The sequence below is a fragment of the Schistocerca cancellata genome, chromosome 9, assembly GCF_023864275.1.
Source record: "Schistocerca cancellata isolate TAMUIC-IGC-003103 chromosome 9, iqSchCanc2.1, whole genome shotgun sequence".
NCBI classification, from domain to species: domain Eukaryota; kingdom Metazoa; phylum Arthropoda; class Insecta; order Orthoptera; family Acrididae; genus Schistocerca; species Schistocerca cancellata.
The window spans coordinates 302733426-302746430 of record NC_064634.1 but is presented as its reverse complement, the minus strand read 5'-3'; the positions used below and the strand labels follow the sequence as shown (position 1 = coordinate 302746430).

The window sequence follows — 13005 nt, the reverse complement described above, 5'->3', positions numbered from 1 at the left end:
TTTAAAAGTTCAAAATTGTCATGGTTAACTAAGAGATATTACCTTATGTTAAAGATTTAACACATGAAATCAAATATTTAAATCATAAACTGTATATGTCTAGAGGTAGTGTTATTCAGTGGTGCACAAATTACTTGGACTGCATTTATCCAGTGACTTCCAGCAAACTTCACACGCAATTTCAGATCTTCTGTAAACTTTTTCTCCCTTACATGCTTAATGCCAATTAATACATCTATTCAGTTGTCCAGCAATCAGAAATTTAAAGCTCTTTTATGCCTGGGAGTAACATTCTTTAAAGAATCTGGAGTTTACTGACAGTACACTAGTCTGGCAGGCCAGAAGAGTTTGGTAGGACACATGAACAGCATTTACATCTACATCTACATCCATACTCCGCAAGCCACCTGACGGTGTGTGGCGGAGGGTACCTTGAGTACCTCTATCGGTTCTCCCTTCTATTCCAGTCTCGTATTGTTCGTGGAAAGAAGGATTGTCGGTATGCCTCTGTGTGGGCTTTAATCTCTCTGATTTTATCCTCATGGTCTCTTCGCGAGATATACGTAGGAGGGAGCAATATACTGCTTGACTCTTCGGTGAAGGTATGTTCTCGAAACTTTGACAAAAGCCCGTACCGAGCTATTGAGCGTCTCTCCTGCAGAGTCTTCCACTGGAGTTCATCTATCATCTCCGTAACGCTCTCGCGATTACTAAATGATCCTGTAACGAAGCGCGCTGCTCTCCGTTGGATCTTCTCTATATCTTCTATCAACCCTATCTGGTACGGATCCCATACTGCTGAGCAGTATTCAAGCAGTGGGCGAACAAGCGTACTGTAACCTACTTCCTTTGTTTTCGGATTGCATTTCCTTAGGATTCTTCCAATGAATCTCAGTCTGGCATGTGCTTTACCGACAATCAACTTTATATGATCATTCCATTTTAAATCACTCCTAATGCGTACTCCCAGATAATTTATGGTATTAACTGCTTCCAGTTGCTGACCTGCTATTTTGTAGCTAAATGATAAAGGATCTATCTTTCTGTGTATTCGCAGCACATTACACTTGTCTACATTGAGATACAATTGCCATTCCCTGCACCATGCGTCAATTCGCTGCAGATCCTCCTGCATTTCAGTACAATTTTCCATTGTTACAACCTCTCGATACACCACAGCATCATCTGCAAAAAGCCTCAGTGAACTTCCGATGTCATCCACCAGGTCATTTATGTGTATTGTGAATAGCAATGGTCCTATGACACTCGCCTGTGGCACACCTGAAATCACTCTTACTTCGGAAGACTTCTCTCCATCGAGAATGACATGCTGCGTCCTGTTATCTAGGAACTCCTCAATCCAATCACACAATTGGTCTGATAGTCCATATGCTCTTACTTTGTTCATTAAACGACTGTGGGGAACTGTATCGAACGCCTTGCGGAAGTCAAGAAACACGGCATCTACCTGTGAACCCGTGTCTATGGCCCTCTGAGTGTCGTGGACGAATAGCGCGAGCTGGGTTTCACGTGACCGTCTTTTTTGAAACCCATGCTGATTCCTACAGAGTAGATTTCTAGTCTCCAGAAAAGTCATTATACTCGAACACAATACGTGTTCCAAAATTCTACAACTGATCGACGTTAGAGATATAGGTCTATAGTTCTGCACATCTGTTCGACGTCCCTTCTTGAAAACGGGGATGACCTGTGCCCTTTTCCAATCCTTTGGAATGCTACACTCTTCTAGAGACCTACGGTACACCGCTGCAAGAAGGGGTGCAAGTTCCTTCGCGTACTCTGTGTAAAATTGAACTGGTATCCCATCAGGTCCAGAGGCCTTTCCTCTTTTGAGCGATTTTAATTGTTTCTCTATCCCTCTGTCGTCTATTTCGATATCTACCATTTTGTCATCTGTGCGACAATCTAGAGAAGGAACTAAAGTGCAATCTTCATCTGTGAAACAATTTTGGAAAAAGACATTTAGTATTTCGGCCTTTAGTCTGTCATCCTCTGTTTCAGTACCATTTTGGTCACAGTGTCTGGACATTTTGTTTTGATCCACCCACCGCTTTGACATAAGACCAAAATTTCTTAGGATTTTCTGCGAAGTCAGTACATAGAACTTTGGTTTTGAACTTTGTCCACTGATCCTCAACACTATCTGTACTTGACAAAACTTTTGTGTTGAGCCAACAGGTACTCTGAAATCTGCTTTTTGTCACTTTTTCTAAACAGAAAAGTCTTCCTACCCTTTTTAATATTCCTATTTACGGCTGAAATCATCGATGCCGTAACCGCTTTATGATCGCTGATTCCCCGTTCTGCGTTAACTTTTTCAAATAGTTCGGGTCTGTTTGTCACCAGAAGGTCTAATATGTTATCGCCACGAGTCGGTTCTCTGTTTAACTGCTCAAGGTAGTTTTCAGATAAAGCTTTTAAAAAAATTTCACTGGATTCTTTGTCCCTGCCACCCGTTATGAACGTCTGAGTCTCCCAGTCTATATCCGGAAAATTAAAATCTCCACCCAGAACTATAACGTGGTGGGGAAGTCTACTCGAAATATTTTCCAAATTATCCTTCAGGTGCTCAGCCACAACAGCTGCTGAGCCAGGGGGCCTATAGAGACATCCAATTACCATGTCTGAGCCTGCTTTAACCGTGACCTTCACCCAAATCATTTCACATTTCGGATCTCCGTCAATTTCCTTCGATACTATTGCACTTCTTATCGCTATAAACACGCCTCCCCCTTCACTGTCCAGCCTGTCTCTGCGGTATACATTCCAATCTGAGTTTAGGATTTCATTACTGTTTACGTCTGGTTTCAGCCAACTTTCTGTCCCTATTACTATATGGACATTGTGACCGTTTATTAATGAGAGCAGTTCTGGGACCTTTCTGTAGACGCTCCTGCAGTCTACTATTAGCACATTAATATTGTTATTCCCTGTTGCATTTTGCCTACTCCTACCTTGCCGCGTCTCAGGAGGCGTCTTGTCAGGCCTAGGGAGGGGATTCTCTAACCTAAAAAACCCCCATGTGCACTCCACACGTACTTCGCTACCCTTGTAGCCGCTTCCGGCGTGTAGTGCACGCCTGACCTATTCAGGGGGACCCTACATTTCTCCACCCGATAGCGGAGGTCGAGAAATTTGCACCCCAGATCTCCGCAGAATCATCTGAGCCTCTGGTTTAAGCCTTCCACTCGGCTCCAAACCAGAGGACTGCGATCGGTTCTGGGAACGATACTACAAATAGTTAGCTCTGATTTCACCCCGCGAGCGAGGCTTTCTGCCTTCACCAACAGGCCAACCGCCTGTACGAACTGAGGATGACCTCTGAACCCAGACGGCAGGAGTCATTGGTGCCGACATGAGCAACGATTTGCAGTCGGGTGCACCCAGTGCTCTCTTTTGCCGCCGGTAGGGCCTCGTCCACATCTCGGATGAGACCCCCCGGCAAGCAGACAGAGTGAACACTGGCCTTCTTCCCCGACCTTCCCGCTATTTCCCTAAGGGGCTCCATCACCCGCCTAACGTTGGAGCTCCCAATAACTAATAAACCCCTCCCCCCGTGTGCCTGCTCGGACGTTGCTGAAGGAGCAGCCACATGTCCACTCACAGGCAGAGCGGGCGATGCCACACGGCCAGCCTCCGGCTCTTGCGCCGTGAACGCCGCTGAACCCGCCACTCCCCTTGGGGAGAGGGTGGTCCAACCGCGCCCAGTACCCGCGAAGATGTCTCGACAGCAGGGACAGTGGGTGAAATATGTAACACCTGGGGTGTACCTTGCGACGCACCAGACTCCCCACTGCCGCTACACTCCGAGGCAGCAGCCTGAAGACGGCTGACCGCGGCCATCAACACGCTCAGCTGTTCTCGAACAGTGGCCAGCTCCTCCTGTGTCCGTACACAGCAGTCACACATCCTATCCATCCTAAGGACATAACCCTACGCTCAGTACCGTCATGTAAAAGTCTGTCTGTCTGTGTGTCAGCCGTAATGCCAGAGGGTAGCAACCTGTTTCACTGTACTATGTGAGTGCATGAGTGATTCATATTTGTTCTCCACAGATCTATCCATCCATAGTGTTGTCTTATTAGTATAACATATGCATGATATATACTTACTTCTGATATTGGAGATATCTTTCTTTTTCAATTGAATGGAATATACACTGCATCTTTCTTTTTCAATTGAGTTGAATATACACTGCGCTAAATGTTCCCAGTAATTTGTTTGTCTTCAGGTATTTACAGGTTAGTATTCAGAAAAAGTCTGTTTTGGCCTCCATTCTTAATTTTATTCTCTCTCTCTCTCTCTCTCTCTCTCTCTCTCTCTCTCTCTCTCTCTGTGTCTGTGTGTGTGTGTGTGTGTGTGTGTGTGTGTGTGTGTGTGTGTGTGTGGGGTGGGGTCTGTTGTTTACAAATCCACTTTTGCATTGCTCTACTTTGTTACCCACCTTACCTTGTTCATACTTCCCTGTCCCCTCACTACATACATAACTCTAGCAAACAGCTCTATGATAACAAATGTCACCACAGTAATAAGTATGTGTATGGCTGTTTCTGTGTGAATGTGCATAGTTTTTTCATAAGAGCCAGGGCTTGAAAGCTGGTTAATACTGGGTTCTGTTAGATATGTGCGTGTGTGTGCCATACAGTAGTCTGCTAAAGGTGAGTGGTCACCTACTCTAGATTTTTTTTTTATGGATAATCAACAGTGATTTAAAGAGCTACCTCAAATCATTAAAGCTTGTAAATGTTGTGTGTGTAACGTGGTCCTGTAAAATAAATTTACCTCTATTTTCAGATCAGAATCACCACCACTATCAAAGATTTCAAATTCCCACAGTGGAAATGGTCATACTAAAAGGGAACCTTCATCCTCTCCAGAACCACCTCCACCAGGAGAGGAACCAAACATTGAGCTTCCAAAAATGTAAGTAAACTAGATGGTATACCTTGCCACCTAGATTAGTCATTATTCTCAATTCCTCTGGAGGAAAACAAAAGAAATAAACATCCTTTCTGCAAGGTAACTGCAAGGAGATAACTTACAGCTTCATTCCACAAATGATTTTTGTATACATGACATTTTAAAATTAGTTTTGGGGTGTCTTTGCATGTCTAGTGATCCTTAGGTTGAGCCATGCTGTAATATTTGGCACAGTGATTTTCTCTACTGTTCATCAACTGTTCTGGGCAAGGACAGACCACGCTCAATTTCATCATCTTACACACACAGAAAGACAGTGAGTTGCCAAATCTTACAGGACATTACGATATGGTTAGCATGATACATAATAAAATACTTCAAAACCACTTGAACAATGACATGCATGCTGTATCAGTTGTAGAGTAAAATAGATTTTGTTGCTAATGTCATATTATTTCGTTTGGTCCCTTCAACCAATAGTTCACTCAGCCATTTTTGTTCCTATTTGTTGAACTACTTCTTCGTACTGCGAGTGTTGGGTTGTCACCATTCTAATTACCAGGCATTTTTTAATTTGAATCGTTTGTTAGTGATTTTGACATCAACTTAAAAGAATTGATGTTCCAGCAGTATGTTGTCCAGTGGTTCAACAGTGACTTCCTTGACATCATTGTGTGTGTCGGCTAGTGATTATACTTCGGTTAGTGATAAAATGTTGGCTCAGCCAACTATTTACAGTGTAAAAAACACTAGAATTTATGCTTCTTGAAAGTCAAGCCTTCATCCTCAGAATAACCGTACAAGAATCTATAAACAGTCATTAAGTGTAATCAAGAGCAATAAAAATAATAATTATAAAATTGATGTGGCTATTTCACATGCAGCCGTGTCCTCTTACGATGTACGTGCACGTAACCCTAAACAGATACAATAAATTAAAATATAGTTTCATGTGTTGTCCTGGATACTGGCAGCTTCATAGTAACAGCTATTGCAGTTTGATCCAGGAATGGTGGTGATTAATGAAGCTCAAGACACAGGAGAGGTTTGCATTGTTGCCGGTTCCCCGCCCTGGCTTGCGGCAAGTGCATATACATACTCTGAGCTTGAAGAAAGTATGCAAATTATCTCTTGCTTGCTTATCCAGAATTTGTCACTTACCACCACCATCAGCCATGACGCCTCGCAACAAGATACTTCTATGGTGTAAAAATTGGTAATAGACCTTAAACAATGAAAAGTGTGAGGTCATCCCCACGAGTGCGAAAAGGTATCCATTAAACTTCGGTTACAAGATGAATCAGTCAAATTTGAAAGCCGTAAATTCAACTAAATATCTAGGAATCACAATAACAAGCAACTTAAATTGGAAAGAACATGTAGAAAGGTAGGGAAGGCAAACCGAAGACTGAGTTTTATTGGGAGAATACTTGAAAAATGTAACGGATCTACTGAAGAGGCTGCCTACACTATGCTTGTTCATCATCTTTTGGAGTACTGCTGCACCGTCTGGGATCCTTACCAGATAGGGTGAACGGATTACATTGAGAAAGTTCAAAGAACAACAGCACATTCTGTATTATCCCACTAACATGAAACAAGATTTGGGGAGGACATCATTAAAACAAATGGGTTTTGCGTTGGGGTGGAATGTTCTACCAAAATTTCAGTCACTAACTTTCCCTTCTGAATGTGAAACTGTTCTGTTGACACTGCCCTACGTAGAGAAATGATTATCATAATAAAATAAGGGAAATCGGAGCTCACACCGAAAGATATAGGTGCTTTTTTTTTTAATTTAATTTAATTTTTTTTTTTTTTTTTTCCATGCGCTGTTTGAGATTGGAATAATAGTGAATTATTGTGAAGGTGGTTCTGTGAACCCTCCGCTAGGCACTTAAGTGTGATTTGCAGAGTATCACTGTAGATGTAGATGAAGTGGTATAAAAATTTACTAGATAACTCTCTACAGTCATTTTTAATGCTTGTATTGGCCATGACATTCACAGCAGAACACTGATGGAATACTTCTTAACACCCGTAGTTTGCCACAGAGTGCATGACATAGATGAGCAGAAGCAGCCTAAGCTCATCTGCCTTTGTTCGTGACTCCAACTATAGTGTACATGGCCTGTGTATTGTCCTGGAAACTACATCATGCAGACAAATGTAGACCTAATTTGAGTGAGCACTTCATGACTGTAACATGAAATCCAAAGAGAATACCAAAGAAATAGAGATGCCGGGTAGCCCAGAAATTCAAATCTCGTCATGAACAGAGGGCTGTAAAACCACCAAATAATAAGCAGATATTAAAAATGATATGAAAATGTTCCAAAAAAGTTATTTGTAACACCTGTAAACTGTTCATTTAATCTATTATGGTTTCCCACACTATGTATATTGTCAGCAGATACAATTCCTTGCCTTTATCCTGTATATGCAAAATTGCGAGATCCTCAGTAATTCCCAACATGGGATGGCCACTTTTGAGAATGTGTGTGTGTGTGTGTGTGTGTGTGTGTGTGTGTGGCTGCAACTGACTCTCCCGGTGCTGCAACCTGGTGCAGATCCGCTGGTGGTTGATAGCTATCACCCTATCAGTCTTACCAATGTTATGTGCAAACTCCTAGAATGGATGGTGAGTCAGCGGCTCATGTGGATCCTCAAAGCTCGGGCCTCCTGGCCCAGCAACGGGGGCTTCCGTCAGGGCCGCTCAGCAATCGACAATTTAGTCTCGCTAGAGTCGGCTATTCGTACAGCTTTTACTCGGCGACAACATCTAGTTGCTGTTTTGTTCGATCTTCGGAAGACGTACGATACCACCTGGCACCATCATATCCTTGCTACGCTGCACGAATGGGGTTTACGGGGTCCACTTCTGATTTTTCTCTGGAATTTTCTCTCCAATTGCTCCTTTCGGGTTAGAGTAGGCACTTATTTTAGCTCAGCTGAAATTCAGGAGAACGGTGTCCCGCAGGGTTCGGTTCTCAGCGTTCCCCTCGTTTTGGTGGCGATTAATGGTCTTGCAGCTGCGATGGGCTCATCGGTCTGTTCCTCTCTATATGCCGATGACTTTTGTTCCCCAAGCATCAGTGATGCTGAACGGCGGCTGCAGGAAGCTATCCGTAAGACACATTTTTGGGCATCCAACCATGGTTTTCAGTTCTCAGCCTCTAAGACCCGAGTGATGCATTTCTGTCATCTTCGAATGGTCCACCTCCATCCAGAGCTCTACCTTGCCAATGAACTCCTTTGTATTGAGGAGACACATCGCTTTCTTGGCATGCTGTTTGGTGCTCAGCTCACTTGGACACCTTATCTTCGCAAGCTTAAACAACGGTGCTGGCGGCATCTCAAAATCCTTCACTGCCTCAGCCACACTGTTTGGAGGGGGGGGGGGGGGGGGGGCTGCACGAACAACCCTCCTGCAGCTCTATAAGGCCTTAATCCAGTCCGTCTCGACTACGGGAGTGTGGTGTAAGGCTCAGCAGCACCTTTGACGTTGCAGATCCTCGACCTTATTCTCTAGTGTGGCGTCAGACTGGCCACAGGTGCCTTCCGCACTAGTCCGGTGACTAGCCTTCTTTTAGAAGCTGGAATCCCTCCCCTAAGATTCCGCCGACAACAGTTGCTTGCGTCTTACACCGCCAGCGTCCATGCCTTGCCCAACCACCCAAACCGCAGGCTCCTTTTTCCATCTTCTGCACTCCCCTCACCACGATGGCGGCCTAGGTCAGGTCTCCCAATCGCGGTCTGCGTTCGTTCCCTTCTCTCATCACTCGAGTCCTTTCCCCTTCCTCCATCCTTCCGGCCATCTTCTTCTACCCCTCCTTGGTCCCTCTCTCGCTTGCAGCTTTGCTTGGATTTGTCCTGCGACTCCAAGTCCTCCGTTCCACCTGCCAGTCTTCGTCAACAAATCATGGCTCTTCTTGCCTCACTTCGCGATGCAGATGTAGTCTACACCGATGGTTCTGTGGTCGATGGACGCACTGGGTTTGCTCTTATCCACGGCGACTATGTTGAGCAGCATTCCCTGCCTTGTGGGAGCAGTGTTTTCACTGCGGAGCTGGTTGCTCTTTATCGTGCATTCACTCACCTTTCTTCCTGCCCTGGGGAGTCATTTGTCATATGCAGTGACTCCCTGAGTGGATTGCAAGCACTCGACAAGTGTTTTTCTCGGGACCTTTTGGTGCGCAGTATTCAATATGCTGTTTTTGCTCTCGCCGAGTGTGGTCGTTCAGCGACGTTTGTGTGGACCCCGGGCCACATCGGCATTCCAGGAAATGAATGTGTCGATTGGTTGGCCAAACAGGCCACCCCTGGAGCTTGGTCTTGTGGAAAGAGACCTCCGGTCAGTCCTACATCGCCATGTCCGCAATGTCTGGAGCTCTGAATGGTCTGTCTTGAACACGCCAAATAAGCTCCGCATGGTAAAGTCTTCCACGGTCATATGGAACTCATCCTTGAGGAGCACGCGTAGGGACTCAGTTGTTCCCTGCCGTCTCCGAATTGGACATACGTGGTTGACCCACAGCTATCTCCTTCGCCGTGAGAACCCGCCCAAGTGTCGCTGACAGTGGTCCATCTTCTGATGGACTGCCCCCTTTTAGCCCCCTTGCGGCAGTCCTTTAATTTACCAGCTGCACTTCCTTTAATTCTAGGTGATGATGCCTCTATAGCTGACTCAGTTTTATGTTTTATCCATGCAGCTGGTTTTTATCACTCACTCTAGTGTGGGCGCTGTCGCGTGATTTCTCAGGCTACACCCACTCCAGCGACTTTAAATTGTGACATGGATACCAAAATAGTGTCTTGTATGGTAACAAGTTGTGTTGGTACCTCTATCAACGCTTTCCAGCTGGAGGTTCTTCATTTGTGGTTGAGTGGTTGACCTTTTTGCCTGATCCATCAACCACTGTAGTCTGTTTTACTCTAGTCAACTATTTGCTCTGCTCTTTTTAAGTGTCCTCTATTTTGTGTTATTGTGGTGTTCATTTTAGCTCTGTACCCCTTGGTGTTCCCTCCCTCTGGGTGCAGAGGTTACACTTTTACTGTATAAGCCTTTTACAAGTATGTCTGTTTGGAACAGGGGACTGATGACCTTGATGTTTAGCCCCCATCAAACCCCAAAACCAACCAACCAACAACTGACTCTGAAATTGCTGAACTGAAAAGCATGCCTATGTTTTTTCTACTTGAACTTAAATGACCTACATGGCTCGTGTTACAGGTATTCCATTGAATTTTGTAGATATCAGCACCCATATTTGTCGATTTCATATTGCAAATTGGTTCTTAGCTTATATCACAGTATATTATTCTTAAATACAGCACTGACTTGAAAAGATTTGAAAATACTAGCCATTTTCTGAGAAACATTACTGAAATATGGAGTTTTGACTGCTTTAGTATTCTACATGGTGTTCTCCTTCACATTTAATTTGTTCATTGTTTTTGTGGCAACAGTTAGCTCTGGCTAGCTGTTTTATGACATGTAGCTCTGTGGTTGTGTGTTCCTCATTCATCAGGATTTAAATCCTGTGTCTGTCGGACAGCAAAAGTCAGAGAGCTTGTAGCTGTTCGGATGACAAGATTCACTGTATATCAAAATATCTGCTGTTGTTGGTTTCCTAAATACTTTGGTGGTTTGCCTACCATCTTGATTCGTGCATAAATATCTTAGATCAAATATTTCTTGCAATATTTGCTATACATTTCTAGTGATAGCATATTGATAATGTGTTGGTGTCATTCATGTTTGCTAAGTAGTTACACTATTGTTTGGTGCAAATGAATACGTTTTCTGCAGGATAGGGTTTCCCCAAAGAGTGATGCAATGTGTGTGGCAATGTCACAACAGTTGAAAGGGCTGTATAATAATTTTTCAAGCCCAATGGGACAGGAAACATGTCTCAATAGTAACTTCGGTCATTTCTCAGTGTTCTTCGGTGTTACATTGAAAATTAAAATATGTCCTATCAATTACACTATATTTATTGATACCACAAATGACATTTGCTTACATTTTTGAAAAGAAAGAAGTCGTTTAAGCTTAACATATTGAAACTAATTGGTTAAAGAAAAATTAACTTTGAAACCATGCACTGTTGGAAGTATTCAAAAAGAAAGCATCGTAATTACTTGGAAGCTTTATTCTGCGATGATACACGCCACCCATCAACACTTAACTCTAAAGTAAAAACAGCTGCACAGAGTCTACATTTGAAGATGGAAGACAAACTGACTTCTGTAAGATATGAGACTTTTAATGATATCCACATTTCCAGCTTGCATGGAAAGTTGCTATATCATTTGATTGTTAAAGGATGTAGGTTGCTTTAGAACATTTGCATCACTTCAGACCTGTCATTCCAGGTGTACTTCATGAACTCTTTGCCATGTCAAACATTGGAAAATGTAGGATGTAGTAATGACAGTATTATGAAAAGGACAGTGTGTTACTCTCCATATAGAGAAGCTGTTGAGTAACAGACAGGCACAACAAAAAGCTGCTAAACAAGTAAGCTTTCATCCAGAAAGAGGGGAGGGGAGGGGAGGGATAGCAAGGTAGGTGTGGGAGACAGTAGAGCACTGTTTGTGTGAGCATACAGGGACATGGTGGGGAGAGTGTAAGCAAGTGCAATCAGAAGGTGATACAGTTGTGGATGATACTGAGTCATGAGAGGAATGCTCCGTTGTTGCTGGATGGCGAAATTTTGGGAGGAAGTGGGTGACTGGTGAGGTAAGGCATGGGAGATCTATTTCTGTACAGGGGTGGAAGGATAATTTCAGTCTGTGGAGGCATCAGTGAGTCCCTTGGTATATTTTGAGTGAGTGCTCTGCTCATCACTATTGATGTAATAGCCCCAGGTGGCTAGGCTATATGGAACACACTTCTTGACATAGAATGGGTGACAGCTGTCGAAGTGGATGCATTGCTGGTGGTTGTTGGGTTTGATATGGATGGAGGTACTGATGCAGCCATCTTTGTCAACATCAAGGAAGGTGGCTTGTTGGGTGTAGGAGGAGACAATGTTGAGGTTTTGGAGGAATGTGGATAGGATATACACACCCTTGAGCCAGATCATGAAGATGTAATAAGTTAATCTGACCCACGTGAGGGATATGGGATACTGATTTGTAAGGAAGGAGTCCTCTAGATGACCCACGAGTGGGTAGGCCCAAAATGGTGCCATGCGGGTGCTCATTGCCACACCACATATTTGTTTGTAGGTGATGTCTTGAAAGGTGAATGAATTGTAGGCGAGGATATAGTTGGTTGTCGTGACCAGGAAGGATGTTGTAGGTTTGGAATCCATTGTGCATTGGGAAAAGTAGTTTTCTATAACCGTAAAGTTACGGGCCATTAGGATGTTAGTGTAAAGAGAGGTAGCATCAGTAATGATGAGCAGGCACAATAACTGAGGAGAGTTGGTGGAGGAAATGGTCAATGTCCTCTGTTTTGGAGGGTAGGTTGTGGATAATAGGCTGTGAAGATACAGTGTGTACATAAAGTCTGGGAACACTTTCAATTATTTATTGCACAAGAACCAAACATTGTACAGATATCATACATATGTCATTTTGAAGAGAAACCCTGAAAGTTTTTTTTTTTTTTTTTTCTTTTTTCCCGTGTAGACCGCCACAGCATAGTTTGGTAATTTTCCGATACTTAGTGTTAGTTGCAAACATGGCCGTGCTCTAGAAGGGGACAGCTGCTTCATGAAATGGCCTCCCCGATCACCAGATCTCACTCCGTGTACCTTTTTTCCGTGGGGACACATTAAAGATCTAGTGTATGTACCGCCTCTACCACATGATGCAGTAGGGCTCTGGGAGAGAATACGGGAAGTGACTGCCACAGTCGATGATGCCACACTGGGACGGGTATGGTAAGAATTTGATTAGTGTATTGACGTCTTCTGGGTCACTCATCGTTCGCATATTGAATGTTTGTAAAAAAGACTTTTGGAGTTTCTCTTCACAATGCAATATGTATGACATTTGTACAATGTTTAGTTCTTGTGCAGAAAATAATTGGAAGTGTTCCTGGACTTCACG

At 43.6% G+C, this 13005-nt stretch overlaps 1 protein-coding gene across 9 annotated transcripts in view; it reads left to right on the top strand.

The window, feature by feature from the left end:
• LOC126101058 (serine/arginine repetitive matrix protein 1-like) overlaps window positions 1-13005 on the top strand; it is a 158618-nt gene that overhangs the window by 43835 nt on the left and 101778 nt on the right. For all 9 annotated transcript variants that reach the window (XM_049911729.1, XM_049911728.1, XM_049911727.1 and 6 more), the window contains one exon: window positions 4816-4944. In XM_049911729.1, coding sequence (XP_049767686.1) covers window positions 4816-4944 — 129 coding nt within the window. The remainder of the gene's footprint in view (window positions 1-4815; window positions 4945-13005) is intronic.